General features: G+C 46.5%; 1 protein-coding gene across 3 annotated transcripts in view; it reads left to right on the top strand.

Moving 5' to 3' along the window:
* Positions 1 to 9060, top strand: part of Sufu (SUFU negative regulator of hedgehog signaling) — a 101316-nt gene extending 92256 nt beyond the window's left edge. For 2 of the 3 annotated variants that reach the window (XM_069994526.1, XM_069994516.1), the window contains exons 11-12: positions 2581 to 2649; positions 5107 to 9060. In XM_069994526.1, the coding sequence (XP_069850627.1) occupies positions 2581 to 2649; positions 5107 to 5196 (159 nt within the window). In that variant the 3' untranslated portion in view covers positions 5197 to 9060. Of the gene's footprint in view, positions 1 to 2580; positions 2650 to 4334; positions 4591 to 5106 lie in introns of those variants that run through there. The other variant, XM_069994534.1, reaches the window with a different exon arrangement.
* Positions 9061 to 17543: the final 8483 nt, after the last annotated feature.

Below are 17543 nucleotides of genomic sequence, written 5' to 3'. Positions count from 1 at the left end.
CAGGTCGGTTACCTTTTATTGCAGAAAATTTCCTTTGGAATTGAGTAGCCATGTCTCTGTAAACCCCCTCACCCTCCTAACTTACCCCCAAAATCTATTTACCGCTCTGGTAGAAAGCTCTTCCCTTCGAATTATTTGTGAGTTAGAAATGAACCCTGCCTACTCCAGACTGGAGCCATTGTAATATAACTGGGTTTGAAGCATGCTTATGTTTGTTCTAGCATTTGCAAAGATGGCAGTAAGCCCTGGAAATGCCAAAAATACGAATGTGACTTTTATACTACTCAAGTCAACTGGTGATAACTGGTAGAGAAACTCTGGCCTCTGTGGCATACACCTTGGGATAAAAAGAATAGGAGAGCCAGGCACTGGTGGCTCACGCCTGTAATCCTAGCTACTCAGGAGGCTGAGATCTGAGGATCACAGTTCAGAGCCAGCCCGAGCAGGAAAGTCTGGAAAACTCTTATCTCCAATTAACCACAAGAAAACCAGAAGTGGTGCCTTGGCTCAAGTGGTAGAGTGCTCGCCTTGAGCTGAAGAGCTGAGGGACAGCGCCCACCAGGCCCAAGTTCAAGTCCTATGACTGACCAAAAAAAAAAAAAGAATAGGAGGAAGCCAGGCACTGGTGACCTTTTTTGCTCTCCTTTTCTCCTCCCTCTTATCTTACAGTGTGGGAATTTCTGCTTTTATCACAATGGACAACTCCCAGGGGGAACCTGATGGCTATTTTCTCAAGTTCTTGATTTTCAACCTTCTCACTGGGGGAGTTTACCTCAGTAGAGCCCTTCTTCTTGGTCTTCACTCCATACCAGTTCTTCCTCTATGCCCTGCTCAGGCTGCTTAAGGCCTACTGGAGAAGTGGTCAAAGCTACTGCCTTAGAGAGTCTAGGGGTCTCTGTCAAGAGGGAAGAAGGAGTAGAAAGCACCAGACTTTAGAAAAAGAAAGATGTCTTCAGCTGGGCCTGATGTAGTACAGGTGTGGGCAAATTCAGCCTGGCCTAGCATAGGAAAAGTAGAAAAAGACCATTAAGTTGTGGAAGACCTGACATTTGAGCCTGGACATTCCCACTGCCTGAGAAAACTTGTTCAGGAGATAAGAGTAGTGGTTGTACTAGCCAATGGTGACTGTCTTCAACATCAAAGCATAAGATGACAGACATCAAACTAGAGCCACAGACTGGGAACTAGAAGGGACCCAGAGAAGAAAAAAGTTTGAAGAGCTCAGTGGTTGACCAGAGCCAACCTGAGAGACCATGGATTCTGTGAGTGGGGAAGAAAGTTGAGTTTCTTTTCTATCCATAAAATGAAAATTACTAATCTACAATCTCCAAACTCTACAGTTCATCCTTTTTTTTTTCTTTTTTTTTTTTTTCGTCGGGCTTGAACTCTGGACTTCAGTGCTGTTTGTCAGCTCTGCAGCTCAAGGAGAGCGCTCTACCGCTTGAGCCACAGCACTACTTCCGGTTTTCTAGTGGTTTGTTGGAGATAAGAGTCTCACAGGCTTTCCTGCCCAGGCTGGCTTTGAACTGTGATCCTCAGATCTCAGCTTCCTGAGTAGCTAGGATTACAGGTGTGAGCCACCATTGCCCTGCTATCTTTTTTTTTTTTAACTTGTAAATTTTACTTATTTATTTAAATTATCTTTAAGTATTGTACAAAGGGATTTCAATTCAACTTATCCATTTATGAGTATCTCTTGGTCAATGTCATTTCTTCTATTATTTTCCCTTTCACCTCATTCTTGGATGTACTTCCAGGGCATTTCCAGCCTCTAGATAGGGCTTGTATTCTAAATCAAACAGATTCCTTTTGTCCTTCTAACTTGTAAGGAAGGGAAGGGAACATGAGTCTGATACAGCCAGGAGGACATTGTCAACAGACAGTGTTGTTGTTTTATTCTGTTTTTTAACCGGTCCTGGGGCATTAACCCAGGGCCTGGGCACTATCCCTGTGCTTAAGGCTAGAGCTCTACCACTTGAGCCACAGTGCCACTTCCAGCTTTTTCTGAGTAGTTTATTAGAGATAAGAGTTTCATGGACCTTCCTATCCAGGCTGGCTTCAAACTGTGATCCTCAGATCTCAGCCTTCTGAGCAGCTAGGATTACAGGCATGAGACACTGGCACCCAGCTAGGCTGGGATTCTGGCTTAGTGGTAGAGTGCTTGCCTGGCATACATGAAGCCCTGGGTTCAATTCCTCAGTTCCACAAGTGGCTCTATGGCTCAAGTGGTAGAGTGCTAGTCTTGAGCTTTTTTGGTAGAGTGCTAGTCTTGAGCATAAAAAGCTCAGGGACAGTGCCCAGCTCCTGAGTTCAAGCCCCAGGACTGGCCAAAAAAAAAAAAGAAAGAAATGAAAATTTACACATATATATATATATATACATATACATATATATATATATACATATATAAATATACATACACACACCCATATATATACAAATAGTGCAAAAATATAGCAAAAATAAAAAGAAATTATATATATATGTATATATATATATATACATATATATATATAGTATGTGTGTGTGTGTGTATATAGTATGTGTGTAAATAAAAGCTACTTTGTGCCTTTTCCCCAGATTCTGTTGACGGAAGAGTTTGTAGAGCAAATGCTGGAGGACTTAGAAGATCTGACTTCTCCAGAGGAAGTAAGCCTGCTTGATTTCTCTCTTATATCCAGGAGCATATACCTACCTGCATGTGTGTGCACATTCGTGTGCATTTGTGTGTTTATATCTGTGAGCCACTCTCTAAGTTGCAGGAACAGGCTGGATAGGAGCCCCTGGGAATATTAAATGGCTTTATTTCTGTTTCTATGAACCATCACTGTTCCTTACTCCACCCTTATGAGGACACTCAGCAAATTGTCTGAATCACCAGCTCTTGAGAGCTCATTGAAGAGGCAGCCAGGACCTTCAGGCTAGTATGAGTTCTCCCCAGCCCCTGCTGTTCCCTGGCAGGTTCTTAACAGAAAGCCCATGTCTGCTGCCAGAGAACATTCCACTGGGGAGTTCTGGTGGGCAGTGAGGCTTTTGCCTCGGGCCACCCAGGAGTCATACACTCCCTTCCTCCTTTCTCTAAATAAGCTCTCCCCTCTTAGGTTGCCTCTTCCGGGCTAGCTCAGAGCCTGAGGAGTTGGCAGGCCAGGTAGGGTTGTGCCGCCCCTTGGCTCCTTCTCTGGGGTACAGGAATGGAGTTCATAATCCCCTTTGTTTTTCTTCCTTGTTCCTGGCATCCTCATTTGCTGGGACTTACCTCATTCTGGAAAGTCCCTTCCCCTCCCCCTGCCTCCTACTAACCAGCACCCCATTGGGATCTGAGCCTCCTAGCCTCAATGCTCCATGGGTTAGTAGAATATTAGCAAGTTGTTCAGACCCCTGGAGAGCTCTTGGTGGCCCTCCCCTGCCTGTGGCAGAGACAGACCCTTCCCTTGCCCTGTCTGCCGGGAAACATGCTTGGAAGAGAGCTTCTTTGCTTCCCAGGGACCAGACTTTCAAGCCAGAAGAAGGCCAGGCAGGAGCTTCTAGCTACAAGGGCTCCCAGGCCACAGAGGCCTCTGACGTTCAAGAGGAGAATGTTCAGAGCAAGCTGTCCTGGCCAGGTCACAGGGTGGATAAAAATTACTCAGAGCCAGTCACCCCCCGAGAGAGCAGTGTCTTCTTTGCCTCCTATGATGTAGCTTGATAAATTAGTTCATTAATATATTCCAAAGTCATCAAGCACCCAATCTGAGCCAGTTAATCACTTCTCCACAAGTCACTGGCCTCTGAGACCCAACTCCCCATTCAGACAGGCCACAGCCAACTACCCGAAAAGTACTTCCGGAGAGGCCTTGTCATGCTGAGATGGTGCTGTGCCAGTCTGTTCCTTTGAGCCTTGGTGTTGAGGGGAGTGGAAAGGGGACAGTCCAGGCAAGAGGGACAGGAGCCAGGGGGAGCTTAGGAAAGTAGGTCACTAAAAATGACTTTTTTTTTTTTTCTTTCCTGTCTAGAGGCTATCCCCACAGCCTGCTCCACTCTCCACTTTGTCCTGGCATGGATGATCCCTTATTAGAGGGAGGGCAGGAGGAGCCTGCCAGGAAGTATTACACTGGGTCTATTCCTGCCCAGCTCGAGGCAGGCTGGGAGCACTGTTCTCTTCTTTTTCACTCTGGCCTGACATGTGGCTTAGCCCAGAGACAGTGCAAACCATAAAAGACAGACTCTGCTTCCAAGCTCTAGCATTAATCCAAGTCATTGAGCTTGTACCGAGCACCAGCTGTGTGCCAGGCTACACGCAACATCCTACAGACCAGAAGGAATAAAATGTCTGTTTCTTTTCCTCTCCCCACCAGAAGCCCCCTGGTGAGTGGGAAAAACAAAAAAAAACAAGAAGCTAACCAATGATTCCTGGGGTGGAAGACCTTGGCTTCTCCTCAGTCATCACAAGGACCATGAGCAAGCAACTTTGGGAAGCAGATGGAAATGTGAAGGAGAAAGTCGATTTGCTCTTTCCAATAATGCACCAGTCCCAAACTGCACTTGTCCTGCTTCTTTATTCCCACAAGGCCACAAGGTGGATCTGGCTTTGGGCTTAAACTAGAGCCCCCTTCCCTTTAGGCCCTTTAGCAAAAGCTATGGAGGACCGGTTCCAGGGTCCTTTTCATATCAACCTTGGAAAGAGAGGCCATGGCAATGACAGACCTCGGCCACTTTCCCCTGTAGCATCTGCACCCTGCCCTGGCCCCTCATCTTCCAGCCCCAGGGCCTCAGGGAACAGATTCCTTACATGCTTGTGGCTGGAGGCAGAACCAAGGAAGAGAGCAGGGAGGAGGTCAGCATAGTGAAGAAAGAGCTAGAAACACCCCTCCCCCAACCTGGCTAGTTATTGGCAGGGCAAGAGGAAAGAAGGGGTGAGAATTCCAGCAGCTTGACCCTAGCTGCCCACCTGGGTGCAGCATTTGGGAGCAGATCTATTTAATGAACTGTCATGCCCCTAAATTCTCAGGGACAGGGCATAGGTGAGTGTTTGGCCCCCCTGGCATTCTTTATCTTTAAAAACAAAAACAAAAAAACTGCAGTCTGTTAACCACGTGTGCTCTGAATCTATGCTTGCTTCCTCCACAGTTCAAACTTCCCAAAGAATACAGCTGGCCTGAAAAGAAGCTCAAAGTCTCAATCCTCCCTGACATGGTGTTCGACAGTCCACTGCACTAGCCTGAGCGGGGCCCTGCAGGGGCCAAAGGGAGCCCAGCTGCTCCCCGAGTGACTTCCAGTGTAACAACTGTATAAATGCCATTCCCACCAATTAAAAGACAAGTGTGTGAGGATGATTGCACAGCCGCTGCTCACACAGCTCAGTGGAATGCTGTGCAGGCACAACCATGGGTCCCACCTCACTTCCAGCTCAAGACCCGCACCCCTCCGCTGGCCGAGTCCACGTGACCAGGCCCTCTTCCCACTGGGCCAGTGAGCAGGCACATGCCAACCTTCCCACCTGCTGCCACCACATGTTCTGGCTTGAGATTTGACTCTGGACTCATGATGTACCCCTGGACGGGCACAGGCCTTATCCTCCTGTACCCCTGGTTCCGAATATACCAGGGTGCACCGTCCACCTCGGCCCTGGCAAGCCTTTGCTTGTCAAGGTGTTCCAGCCATGAACAATTCCTCTGATTATGTTTGGTTTTCTTTTTCCTTATTTTATGTTGTAGAAACTGGATGGTATTTTATAGCTCAGCAAAGATGCTCACAGGTCATGTATATAATGTTTTTTAAACAGAACTTTATTCCCAGATGAACTTTAGCATTCCTCAGACAAGGGCCTGGGGCTCTGCCTCCCCCTGCACTGCCTCCAGAGAAGGTGCCCAGTGCTGCCTGCTAGCGCTGGGTCCCAGAGGAGCTGACTCCACACAGGGGCTTTTCTTCTCAGCTGAGCCTGGGGCAAGAGAAGAGAGAGACACTCTCCATGCTGCCTGGAACCTGGTTTTGTGGGAATTCAGGTGGTTTTCCAAGTGAACTAGGCCCCCAGAAGGTTCGAGGAACTTCAGGGACTAAGGATTTATTGGCTCCAGCCTTATTTTCCAACATTTTTCTACCCAATCAAGCCTGCCAAGTAGAACATAAGGCGCACTGCCTCACTGACCATCCCCACTTTTCACTAAGAGCCGGTAGTCTTCAGCTCTTTGACCACCCTGTCCCTTTCCTGGACCCCTGGGCTTCCCAGTCTCTAGTCTGGCTTATTAAAAATGAAAAGTCAACCTCTCAACATCTCTTTCACTTTGATTCTGCAGATACTGCTCTTGCTACCCTCCATTCTTCCTACACTCATTCTTTTTTTTTTTTTTTTTTTTTTTGCCTGTCGTGGGGCTTGAACTCAGGGCCTGGGCACTGTCCCTGAGTTTCTTTTGCTTAAGGCTATCACTCTACCACATGAGCCACAGCCCTCCTTGTGGCTTTTTCTGCTTATGTGGTGCTGAGGAATTGAACCCAGGGCTTCATGCATGCTAGGCAAGCTCTCTTATCACTAAGCCATATTCCCAGTCCTGTCTTTTTGTCGTGGGGCCTGAACTCTGGGCCTGAGCACTGTCCCTCAGCTCTTTCAGCTCAAGGCTAGTGCTCTACCACTTGAGCCACAGTGTCACTTCTGGTTTTCTGGTGTTTAATTGGAGATAAGAGTCTCATGGACTTTCCTGCCCCAGCTGGCTTTGAACCACAACCTTCAGATCTCAGCCTCCTGAGTAGCTAGGATTACAGGCGTGAGCCACCAGTGCCCAACTCTCTTTTCTTTTTATCCTGGCTGCTTGTGGTCCCTTGGTCTCTCACCCCTAGTCTGTACATCTCACAGTTGACCTTCCAGAAGCCAACTTCTCAGTTCCTCTCTCTCTCTTCCCCCTCCCCCTTTAGTCCTGGGTCTTGAACCTCAGGCTTGTCCCTGAACATTTTTTCTTTTGTTTTTGTTTTTCTTTTTTAACTAATTTTTTGGTCTTTTCTTTTCCTTTTTTTTTTTTTTTTTTGATACTACGATTGAACCCAAGACATTGCACTTGCTAGGCAAGCGCCTTGCCACTGAGCTACATCCCAGCCTACCTGTCCCTGAACTTTTTATGTTTAAGATTAGCACTGTACCACACAAACCACAGCTCTACTTCTGGCTTTTTTGGTATTTACTTGGAGATAAGAGTCTCACAGATTTTCCTACCCAGACTGGCTTTAAACTGTGATCCTCAGGATCTCAGCATCCTGAATAGTTAGGATTATAGGCATGAGCTGCTGGTGCCCCACTAAGAGTTCCTTTTGAGGTATCTCCCAATCCTGACCTGGAATTAGCAAAGTGTTTTCCTGCCCTCTTAACCTGCTGCTTCACGTTCACTCTTCAGACATCTTCAGAGTAGTGGTTTTATCTGTCAGGATTATGCGCAGTTCCTCTCTGTCCCCATCTACTCCGACCACCCACATGGACACCTTCAGGGGTGCCCCAGGAGGCCTATTGGGAACAAGATTGCTCAACTGAGAGATCTAATCAAAGAGCAGCCTCCAGGGGATAGGAGTTGGACTTCTAAGTAACCACTAGGTCTGGCCTCTTGCGTATCACAAGGTTGCCTTGTTAACTCCATCAAGCTCAGAGCTGCAAGTCAGACCCACCTGGAACATTTGGGAGAGACTGGCTACAGGCCTTACCAGCCAAGACATAAACCCTTCTGGAGCTGATTCTGGCAACAAGACTTCCATAAGGATACTTGCCCACCACAACAGCCCTGTAACTCTTGTCTTCTCGCTTTCCATGGGCAGGGAAGTGCCTCCATGCCTTGACATCCCGGCTCTGGTCTCCCAAATTCTCCCTTCCTGGAAACTTTCCTGAAGGTTCCCTGCTACAGCTTGCTCTACCTCCATCTGCCTAATTTGGGGGAGGATATGCATGTTCTGAACTAAGCTTGCCATCAGCATGTGAAACATCTGGTCAACACCTCACCCCAGGCCTAAAAGGCCTTTGCACACTGACAGTTGGCTCTGTCTTCTTGGCCTGGCTCTTGAGGAATGGGGGATAACAGAAGAAGGCGGTTGGTAAGCTCTGAAGTGATGAGCCCAGGAAGCCTGGGGCCCCCATGAACATCCAAGATCCTGATGGAACCAAGCCCCCATCATTTCCCCCACATTACATTGGTCCAGGAGAGTGACAGGCCCTCATCCAGCTCTGACTAGGCCACCTTTCCCATGGGCCCTGGTTTCTTCCAGAAGTTATTCAGGAAGAGAATTTTCCATTCAGTGGCTGGCTGGTAAGAGGGATCACAGACTGAGGATCAGCGAGGCTGTCCTTTGTACTGAGCCCAGCACAGCTTCTGACACATAGTGGGTGGACCCCTTCTTGCTTCCCTGCAGCTTCATGAGAACACTCAACCTCTCATGGGAGGAGGTTTCCTCCTCTTGCATCCTCCAGACCTCTAATGGCCAGAGCTTCTGAGAAGGAGCAACCCATTGGCTGCATTCTATGATCTAAACAGACACCTGTGGCCATTGGGCTACAAGCAGATGGTGATGTCAGCTACTGAGTGGCACCGTGGCTCTTTGAAGGTCCTGGGCCCAGCAGAGAAGCTGGTGTATCTTCCTTTTTGAAAAGCAAGGCTCTGGAGCAGGACTGGAGAGATCTTGGGGAGAGTCTAGAAGAGCTAGAACACTAAAAACTAGACCCAGAATCTTGGAGCTGGGTTTTGAGATGAGTTGAGAGTAGGGAGGAAACTTGATGGTCAGTGCCCCTATGGGGCAGACTAGTAGAGAATTCCCTGGGCTCTTATTTTTTTATCTGGTCTTCCTTAGAACTGCCAAGACCTCTGCACCAGGTGGAATGCCTGGGTCTGTGTTACAAATCAGGAGTCCTTCCTTTTGTACAAGTACCTGAGCGTTGTAACCAGCAGGCTTTTGTAAAGTTTTATATTAGTTTTTAATGTCAGTGGTGACTTGGTCCCTGAGGCTGCAGACAGCTCAGGACTTTTATAAGAATTTTGGAGTGACTCACTTAGATGACGTTCCTTCTTGCCCCCTCTTCCTCTGTGTAATCTAAGTGCATTAAACATGTTTGCAGAAGTGCCTGGGTCATGTGCTTCTTTCTGGCTGGCTGTATAGGGGAGACCCGAAAAGAAGTGTTACTGGGAGTGCAGGGTGCCAAGGCGTAGCCTCATGCAGTGCCTGCAGTCAAGCAGAAAGGATGGCAGGGACAGGCTCTCCCTCATGGGTTTTTGTTGTCTTTTGGTGGGGCGATTTATTTCATGTTAGTTTTTAATGTCAGTTAATGGAGTTGCTGGAGATCACCCATGTTGAGCAAGTAATCTTATGACTTTACACCCTCAGCTCGCTCTCTTGGGTCTAGATTCCTTTAAGGAATATGGCCCGCAGGGTAATGAGTGAGACCTAATTTTCGCCACTTCATTCCTCTTCTATCTACCTCTTCCATTGGAAATAAGCCCCCAGTTTGAAAGGATTTAAAACTTTTTTGTACTGGTCCTGGGGCTTAATCTCAGGGCCTGGTACTCTTGCTTTTTTTTTTTTTTTCACTGAAGGCTGGCACTCTACCACAAAGCTATACTTCTGGCGTTTTATGGGTTAATTGCAGATAAGGGTCTCAGATTTGCTAGGCATTGGTGGCTCACACCTGTAATCCTAGCTACTCAGGAGGCTGAGATCTCAAGATTGCAGTTCAAAGCCAGCCCAGGCAGGAAAATCTGTGAAGCTGGAAGTGGAACTGTTAATTCCTCAGAACATGTTTAAGCCCCATGACTGACCAAAAAAATAAGTCTCAGATTTGTCTACTCAAGCTGACTCAGCCTCCTGAGTGTGATTACAGGTGTGAGCCACCAGCGCTAAGGCTGTTTGGGAGTCCTGTTCCTACTTCCAGCCCTCCACTCTCTTCACAAAGCATCTAAATCCAGCTTCCTATTCCAGGGCCTGGAGGAAGACTCAGGATCTGGAAAAAGGAACAATTTCAGAACTAGAAAACAGCAGGGCAAGCCAGGCCCCAGTGGCTCATCCTAGCTACTCAGGAGGCTGAGATCTGAGGATCCTGGTTCAAAGCCAGCCTGAGCAGGAAAGTCCATGAGAATGTTATCTCCAATAAACTCAGAAAAACCTGAAAGTGGTGCTGTGGCTCAAGTGGTAGAACGCTAGCCTTAAGCACAGAGCGGCTCAGCCCAGGAAGTCCCTGAGTTCAAACCCAAGGACCAGCAAAAAAAAAAAAACAACAACAACCCCAGAAGGAGAAAACATGCTGGGTATCCCAGGGTAGTTCCCTTCTAGCAACTCCCTTGGGCCTGGACTGGGTGAGGAGGAAGCCTAGGAATACATTCCCTGCCTCTAGCACTCCTGTACAGCAAAGCAAAACCCTGTGCTAGGAGCCTGAGGGGCCTTGAGACCGGCAGGATGTCTTTTACACCCAGAGTTCCCTGGAACTGGGGGTCCTGGGCCCTTACACATTCTTTCTCTTCTGCTTGCTAGGCCAGGTTTTCTGTCCTGGCAGGCAGCATGGTCTTTGCTTGTGGTCCTCAAGATGTTGCGGGGGGGGGGGGGGGGCGGTTGATGGTACCAAGGATTGATTCTGTTGGAGCTGGTGACAGAGGTCCTAAGCCATCACAGGCAGGTTCTATGAAACCCTATCCTCTGTGACACCCAGCCACCTTGTGTACATCCCCTGCAAGGACGTTAGGATTCCTTCTTCCCCTTGGCCTCTGTCTGGACAATGACAAGGACCAAGCTCCTAGAGTAGTGGTCTTTCAGCCCCTCTGTTCTATGCAAAGCCAGGGTTGGTCTAGGCCGCACCCCTCCCTTTTTCTAGGCTCTAGCCAGAGTCAGGATGAAGTTTTTGCCCCCAGAGATCACAGAATGTAGAGAACCTGTGCTTAAGTGATTTTGGGAAACAGTGGCAAGCTGGAGTTGTCTCTAGAAAGAAAAGCTCCAAGCCGGGCGCTGGTGGCTCATGCCTGTAATCCTAGCTACTCAGGAGGCTGAGATCTGAGGATCGCGGTTCAAAGCCAGCCCGGGCAGGAGAGACCGTGAGACTCCTATCTCCAATAAACCACCAGAAAACCGGAAGTGGCACTGTAGCTCAAGTGGTAGAGTGCTCGCCTTGAGCTGAAGAGCTGAGGGACAGCGCCCAGGCCCAGAGTTCAAGCCCCACGACCGACAAAAAAAAAAGAAAAGAAAAGAAAAGCTCCAGGACCTACACCAGATCACTAGAGCAGAGACATCATTACAGAGTATATCTACTATATGATCTGTAATGTCTTCTCCATAAAGGCCTGTGATTTCTTCAGGTGTCTGCTCTGCCTCTTCTGAGAGGCCAGAACCCTGGAGAAGGGGCCACAGCATCTGGGCCTTGGGTGCTGAGAAACCTTAGAGGTTGCCAAACTGGCATGGACTAGAAGGAGAATGCAAGCAGGAAGTGACTGGTCCCCACTTGCCAGGCAGAGGCAGCTGCAAGTGGTGAGGTAAGAGCTAGGAGGGGGGCAGTATGCTGAAGAGAAAGATGTGTCCCCTGCCAGGATGTAGCTGGAGGAGGCAGCTCTCTTCCGGCTCTTGTGGGGGAAGCGGAGGGGGACTGACCCAGTCTTCTCTTTTCCTTATGGAGAGTCTTGGGAAGGTAGAATGGGGTTTGCTTGTGGTGTCCGTGCTTTGTGTGGCATAGTGCTGAGTAACTTGTGGGATGAAGGAGACTTTGAAGGGGGTGTAATGGTCAGAGGGCAGAGACCCTGTTCCTTGTTTTTCCAGTATAGCCCACCTTCACCTCAGACTCAGGGAAGTCCTCAGGGCATTGAGAATGGAGCTGCTGTACAACACAGGAAGGCCAGCTGTGCATTGTTGATTTAAAAAAGAAGAAGAAAAAAAAAACCATTGTTGGTAAAAAGGAAAACAGAAGCTCTTTCAGCAAAGGTATGCAAGAATTCTTAGATGCCAGCAGAGGGACATAGGCCCTGTTTGAAGGAGCTCCTAAGAGGGAAACAGTAAAATATTCCTGTCCTGCCCCAGATCCACATTATCCATTAGTGTGACTACACATAACACAAATGAGATGTCTGGGTTTATTTTCCATCCTAGCCCACACTAGAGGGATTTTAAAAAGGACCTCCAAAAGCCGGCGCTGGTGGCTCATGCCTGTAATCCTCAGGATGCTGAGATCTGAGGATCACAGTTCAAAACCAGCTTCGGCAGGAAATTCTGTGAGACTCTCCAGTAAACCACTCAGAAAACCGGAAGTGGCACTGTGTCTTAAGTGGTAGAGTGCTCACCTTGAGCTGAAGAAAGAGCTCAGGGACAGCACACAGGCCCAAAGTTCAAGCCCCACAACTAACAACAACAACAACAAAAAAGGATCTCTGAGATTAGATGTAATGGCTTAATGGCCTGTGTCTGTAATCCCAGAAGCAGAAATTGGGAAGACTGAGATTTAAGGCCAGTCTGAGCAGCCATTCCAGCTATGCAGTAGGTAGAGGTAGGAGGATCAGGGTCTGAGGCCAGCCCTGGAAAAAAACATGAGACCACATGAACATGATTGTAGCTCAACCATGCACTAAGGCTTGGGTTCAATCCCCAGTACAAAAACAATTAAAAACAAAACAAAACAAAATAAAAGAGTCAAGATTTAGTGAATGCTATGTTATAGAATGTTCACTGAGAGCACTGACATACAGCAGGAACAGATTTAGGAGAGCAGAAATAAATATATTTTGGACATATTAAATTTGAGATGCTTGATGTATCTCCAAATAAAGCTTATCTGAAGCTGGGTGCTGGTGGCTCACACCTGTAATCCTAGTCAATCCCAGTCACTCAGGAGGCTGAGATCTGAGGATCATAATTCAAAGCCAGCCCAGGCAAGGAAAGTCCGTGAGACTCATCTCCAATTAACCATCAGAAAACCAGAAGTGATGCTGTGGCTCAAGTGGTAGAGTGCTTGCCTTGAGCTGAAGAGTTCAGGGTCAGTGCCCAGGCCCAGAGTTCAAGCCTCACGACTGACAAAAATAAAAAAAAATTTAAAAAAAATATATTCAAAAGAAAGATCTAGTTATGGGATTTAGAAACTGACTAAATGGATCAGGAGACTGAAAGACTGATTCCAGGTTGTCTTCCAGATCCTAGACTGGGTGATAATTGAGTGGCTGATAGATCCACTAACAGAATACAGGAGGGAAGTCTGGAATAGAAAGAGAATGAGTAGTTTAGTCTTCATCACAAGGAACTCAAGGTGCCTATAAGCAATCTATGAGGAGAACTATATGGATCTACAGATCTACAGCCAGCAGAGTGAGGATGGAGTTCCAATACTGGCTGCAGACGTCCTCAGGATACTGGCAGTAATAGCTCAGGAGTAGAGAGTTCCCCAAGGAAGGATTTGGATTAGGGAGAAGAAGTTTCCAGGAAATCCTGGGAACAGGCTGAGTTGAAAATTGCTGAGTTGCGAAGTTAGAAAGAAAGGGGAAAAAATAGGACAGTATAATGTCTATAAGATGAGTGAGAAAAAGGAGTAGAGAGAAGTATCTATTGGAATGATTATTCTAAAGGTCACTGATCAGGACAGAGAAAGACCTTCCAACTGCTACAAATTAGACCTGGCTTGGAAGCCATTTTCTCTGTTTATTCATTCAGACTTGTGTACATTAATCCATGTATTCATTTGTCCAGCATATGACCTCTCATGAGGGTTGCAAAATGTCCTCAATGGATCAGAGACCCAGAGGTCATATTGAATTAGATTTGAATCTCTTTGCCTTTTTTTTTTTTTTTTTTTTCCATACTGGGGAATCAAACCCAGGACATTGCACTTGCTAGGCGAGCACTTTGCCACTGAGCTACATCCCAGCCCTTGGACTTGAATCTCTAGTCTACCATTTAGAATAGTCTCTGATGAGATAGAAATCCATATCTCCATTACATACTTCCCCACTGAGCTGTAGATACAATTGTCTCCCTAACATTTCTGTTGGGATATAAGAGCCAACTTAACTTAGAAACTACCACCCAAATTGAATCTTCAATTCTCCCCTTCTTAGTAAATGGCACTCCCAACTGGCCTCTTATTGAGGCTCAAATTTGATGAGTCATTTAAAAATATTTTGGTCACCGGGCACTTATGGCTCATGCCTGTAATTATTGTTACGTAGGAGGCTGAGATCTGAGGATTGTGGTTCAAAACCAGCCCATGCAGAAAAGTCCATATGAGACTTTTGTATCCAATTAACCACTCAAAAACTGGAAGTGGAGCTATGGCTCAAAGTGGCAGAGCACTAGCCTTGAGCCAAAGAGCTCAGGAACAGTGCCCAGGCCCTGAGTTCAAACTCCACAACTGACAAAAATAACGTGTGTGTGTGTGTGTGTGTGTGTGTGTGTGTGTGTGTGTGTGTGTTGGTCATTACACATCCTATATATCCTATATACATTATACAAATTATCAGACTATACCTCATGTACAAATATGTTCATTAAGAAACTTAGGATGGGGGCTGGGAAGGTGGCTCAGTGGTAGAGGGTTTGCCCTGCATGCATGAAGTCTGGGTTCAATTCCTCAGTATCACATAAGCAGTAAAAAGCTTGAAGTGGTGCTGTGGCTCAAGTGATAGAGTGCTAGCCTAGTGCAAAAGAAGCTCAGGGACAGTGCCCAGGCCCTGAGTTCAAGCCTCAGGACTGGCGAAAGAAAGAAAGAAAGAAGGAAAGAAAGAAAGAAAGAAAAGAAAGAAAGAAAGAAAGAAAGAAAGAAAGAAAGAAAGAAAGAAAGAAAGAGAGAAAGAAAGAGAGAGAGAAAGAAAGAAAGAAAGAAAGAAAGAAAGAAAGAAAGAAAGGAAGGAAGGAAGGAAGGAAGGAAGGAAGGAAGGAAGGAAGGAAAGAAAGAAAGAAAGAAAGGAAAGAAAGAAAACTTAGGCCTGGGAGTGTAGCTCAAGTGGTAGACAGCCTGCTTAGCAAGTGTGAGGTCCTGAGTTTAAACCCCAAAACTGCTCCTCCCCCGAAAACAAAACAAACATAAGAAACCATTGCTTTAATTCTAATAACACCCTCTCATATGGGCTGGGATTTTGCAAGTTCAAAGCCCTGGCTTAGGCTGGGAATGTGGCTTAGTGATAGACTGCTTGCCTAGCATGCTTGAAGCCCTAGGTTTAATTCCTCAGTACCACATAAACAGAAAAAGCCAGAAGTGGCATTGTGGCTCAAGTGGTAGAGCAAAACACTTAGGGACAGTGCCACAAGCCCTGAGTTCAAATCCCAGGACTGGCCAAAAAAAAAAAAAAGCCCTGGCTTGGTTCCCTACTATCAATAAAGAAAAAAAAATGAAGGGGCTGGGAAGGTGGCTCAGTGGTAGAGCGCTTGCCTTGCATGCCTGAGGCCCTGGGTTCAATTCCTCAGCACCACATAAGCAAAAAGAAAAAAGCTGGAAGTGGCATTGTGGCCCAGGCCCAGAGTTCAGGCCCCACAACCGGACCCCCCCCAAAAAAAGAAAAAACAAATGAAGCAGGAAGATCTCAAGCTCCAGGTCAATATGGGTTATTGTCTCAAAAATATTTTAAAAAGAGGAAGTAGTGCTGTGCCTTAAGTGGTAGAGCACTTGGCTTGAACTGAAGAGCTGAGGGACAGTACCCAGGCCCAGAGTTCAAGTCTCAGGACCTACCAAAAAAAAAAACTTATAAAGAAATATTTGGGGCTGGGAAGGTGGCTCAGTGGTAGAGTGCTTGTCTCGCATGTATAAGGCCCTGGATTTGATTCCTCAGCACCACATAAACAGAAAAAAGCAGAAATGGCACTGTGGCTCAAGTGGCAGAGCGCTAGCCTTGAGCTGAAGAGCTGAGGGACAGCACCCAGGCCCACGACCAACAACAACAACAAAAATTGAATAAATAAATAAATAAATAAAATAATTAAAAAGAAAAGCCACAGCTCGGTGCCAGTGGCTCACACCTGTCTGTAATCCTAGCTACTCAGGAGGCTGAGATTTGAGGAACAAGATTCAATGCCAGCCTGGGCAGGAAAGTCTGTGAGACTCTTATCTCCAATAAACCACCAGAAAACCAGAAGTGGTGCTGTGGCTGAAGTGGTAGAGCGCTTGCCTTGAGCTGAAGAGCTGAAGGTCAGCACACAGGCCCAGAGTTCAAGCCCCACAACCGACAGGAAAATAAATAAATAAATAAATAAAGCTGGGTGCCCAGTGTAATCACTTGTAATCCTAGCTATACAGAAGGCTGAAATCTGAGGATTACAACCAACAAAAATTAAATAAAAATAAAATACAATTCAGAAAGATATGGTACATAGTGGAAATACGTTGTGTGTGTATGTGTCTGTGTGTCTGTGTGCCAGTCCTAGGGTTTGAACTTAGGGCCTAAGCTATGTAGTTCAATGTTAGCACTCTACCACTTGAGCCACAGCTCCACTTCTAGCATTTTTGTTTTGTTTTTGTTTTTGTAGTTAATTGGAAATAAGAGTCTCACTGGGCTGGGAATGTGGCCCAGTGGTGGAGTGCTTGCCTTGCATCCATGAGGCCCTGGGTTCAATTCCTCAGCACCACATACAAAGAAAAAGCCAGAAATGGCACTGTGGTTCAAGTGGTAGAGTGCCAACCTTGAGCAAATAGCAGCTCAAGGACAGTGCCCAGGCCCTGAGTTCAAGGCCCAGGACTGGCAAAAAAAAAAAAAAAAAAATACAAAGAGTCTCACATACTTTCTTGTCCAGGCTGGCTTCAGACTATGATTCTCAGCCTCCTGAATGGCTAGGATTACAGGTATGAGCCACTGGCACACGGCTGGAAGTATATTTCTGTCATCCTACCCCAACAGTTTAGTTTTGTTGGTGCTGCTTTCTAAATATATAGGGATTCTGACAGCTGCTCACTGCCAACTTGAAGTCCAAATTACTTATTTTGGCCTGTTCTGCCCTTCGTGTATTTCTCCTTTCCACAAAACAGCATTCTGCCCTGGAAAAGTCCAGTTGCATTGCTTTTGCATTTGTTTTACCTTCTGATGAGAGCACTCTTCCCAGGTTGCCTGATTCCTCCTATGCATTCAGGTCTCAGCTCGTGTCACTTTTTCAGCGATTCTTGTGTGTATGCCCTTTTACTCTCAGATAAATAATTCTACACACATGTACATATACAGTACATATACACATATCTCTAAATACATATATTGTATGTGTGCCAGGAAATCATTAAGCCTACAAAAATGCCATGCACATTAAGTCTTTTGTTACACAGAATGTTTATTGACCAATTGACCTCAGGAGGTTACTTCAGATCTTTAAATCTCAGTTTCCTTATTCACAGAAAAGGCATAGTAATGCCTAGCTATCTAGTTTCAAGTCTCAGGGATGTGGGGAAAAATATTAAGGACATGGGAGAAATTGCCCCACAGTAAACCCTACAATTCCCAGCTCATTTTCTACTGGATTGACCAGCAGATTGGCAAACCCTTTTTATCCTCTCAAGTAAAAACAGCTACGGGTGATGAGGGCTAGGAAGATGATTCTCACTAAGGAATGGCATCATCGCCCTTTTAAGAAACGTGGAACACCCCCCCCCCAGCCACACACCCAATGTTTAA

Source organism: Dipodomys merriami, unplaced genomic scaffold (assembly GCF_024711535.1).
Source record: "Dipodomys merriami isolate MVZ:Mamm:240054 unplaced genomic scaffold, mDipMer1.0.p SCAF_102, whole genome shotgun sequence".
NCBI lineage: Eukaryota > Metazoa > Chordata > Mammalia > Rodentia > Heteromyidae > Dipodomys > Dipodomys merriami.
This window is presented reverse-complemented; position numbering and strand designations above follow the sequence as displayed.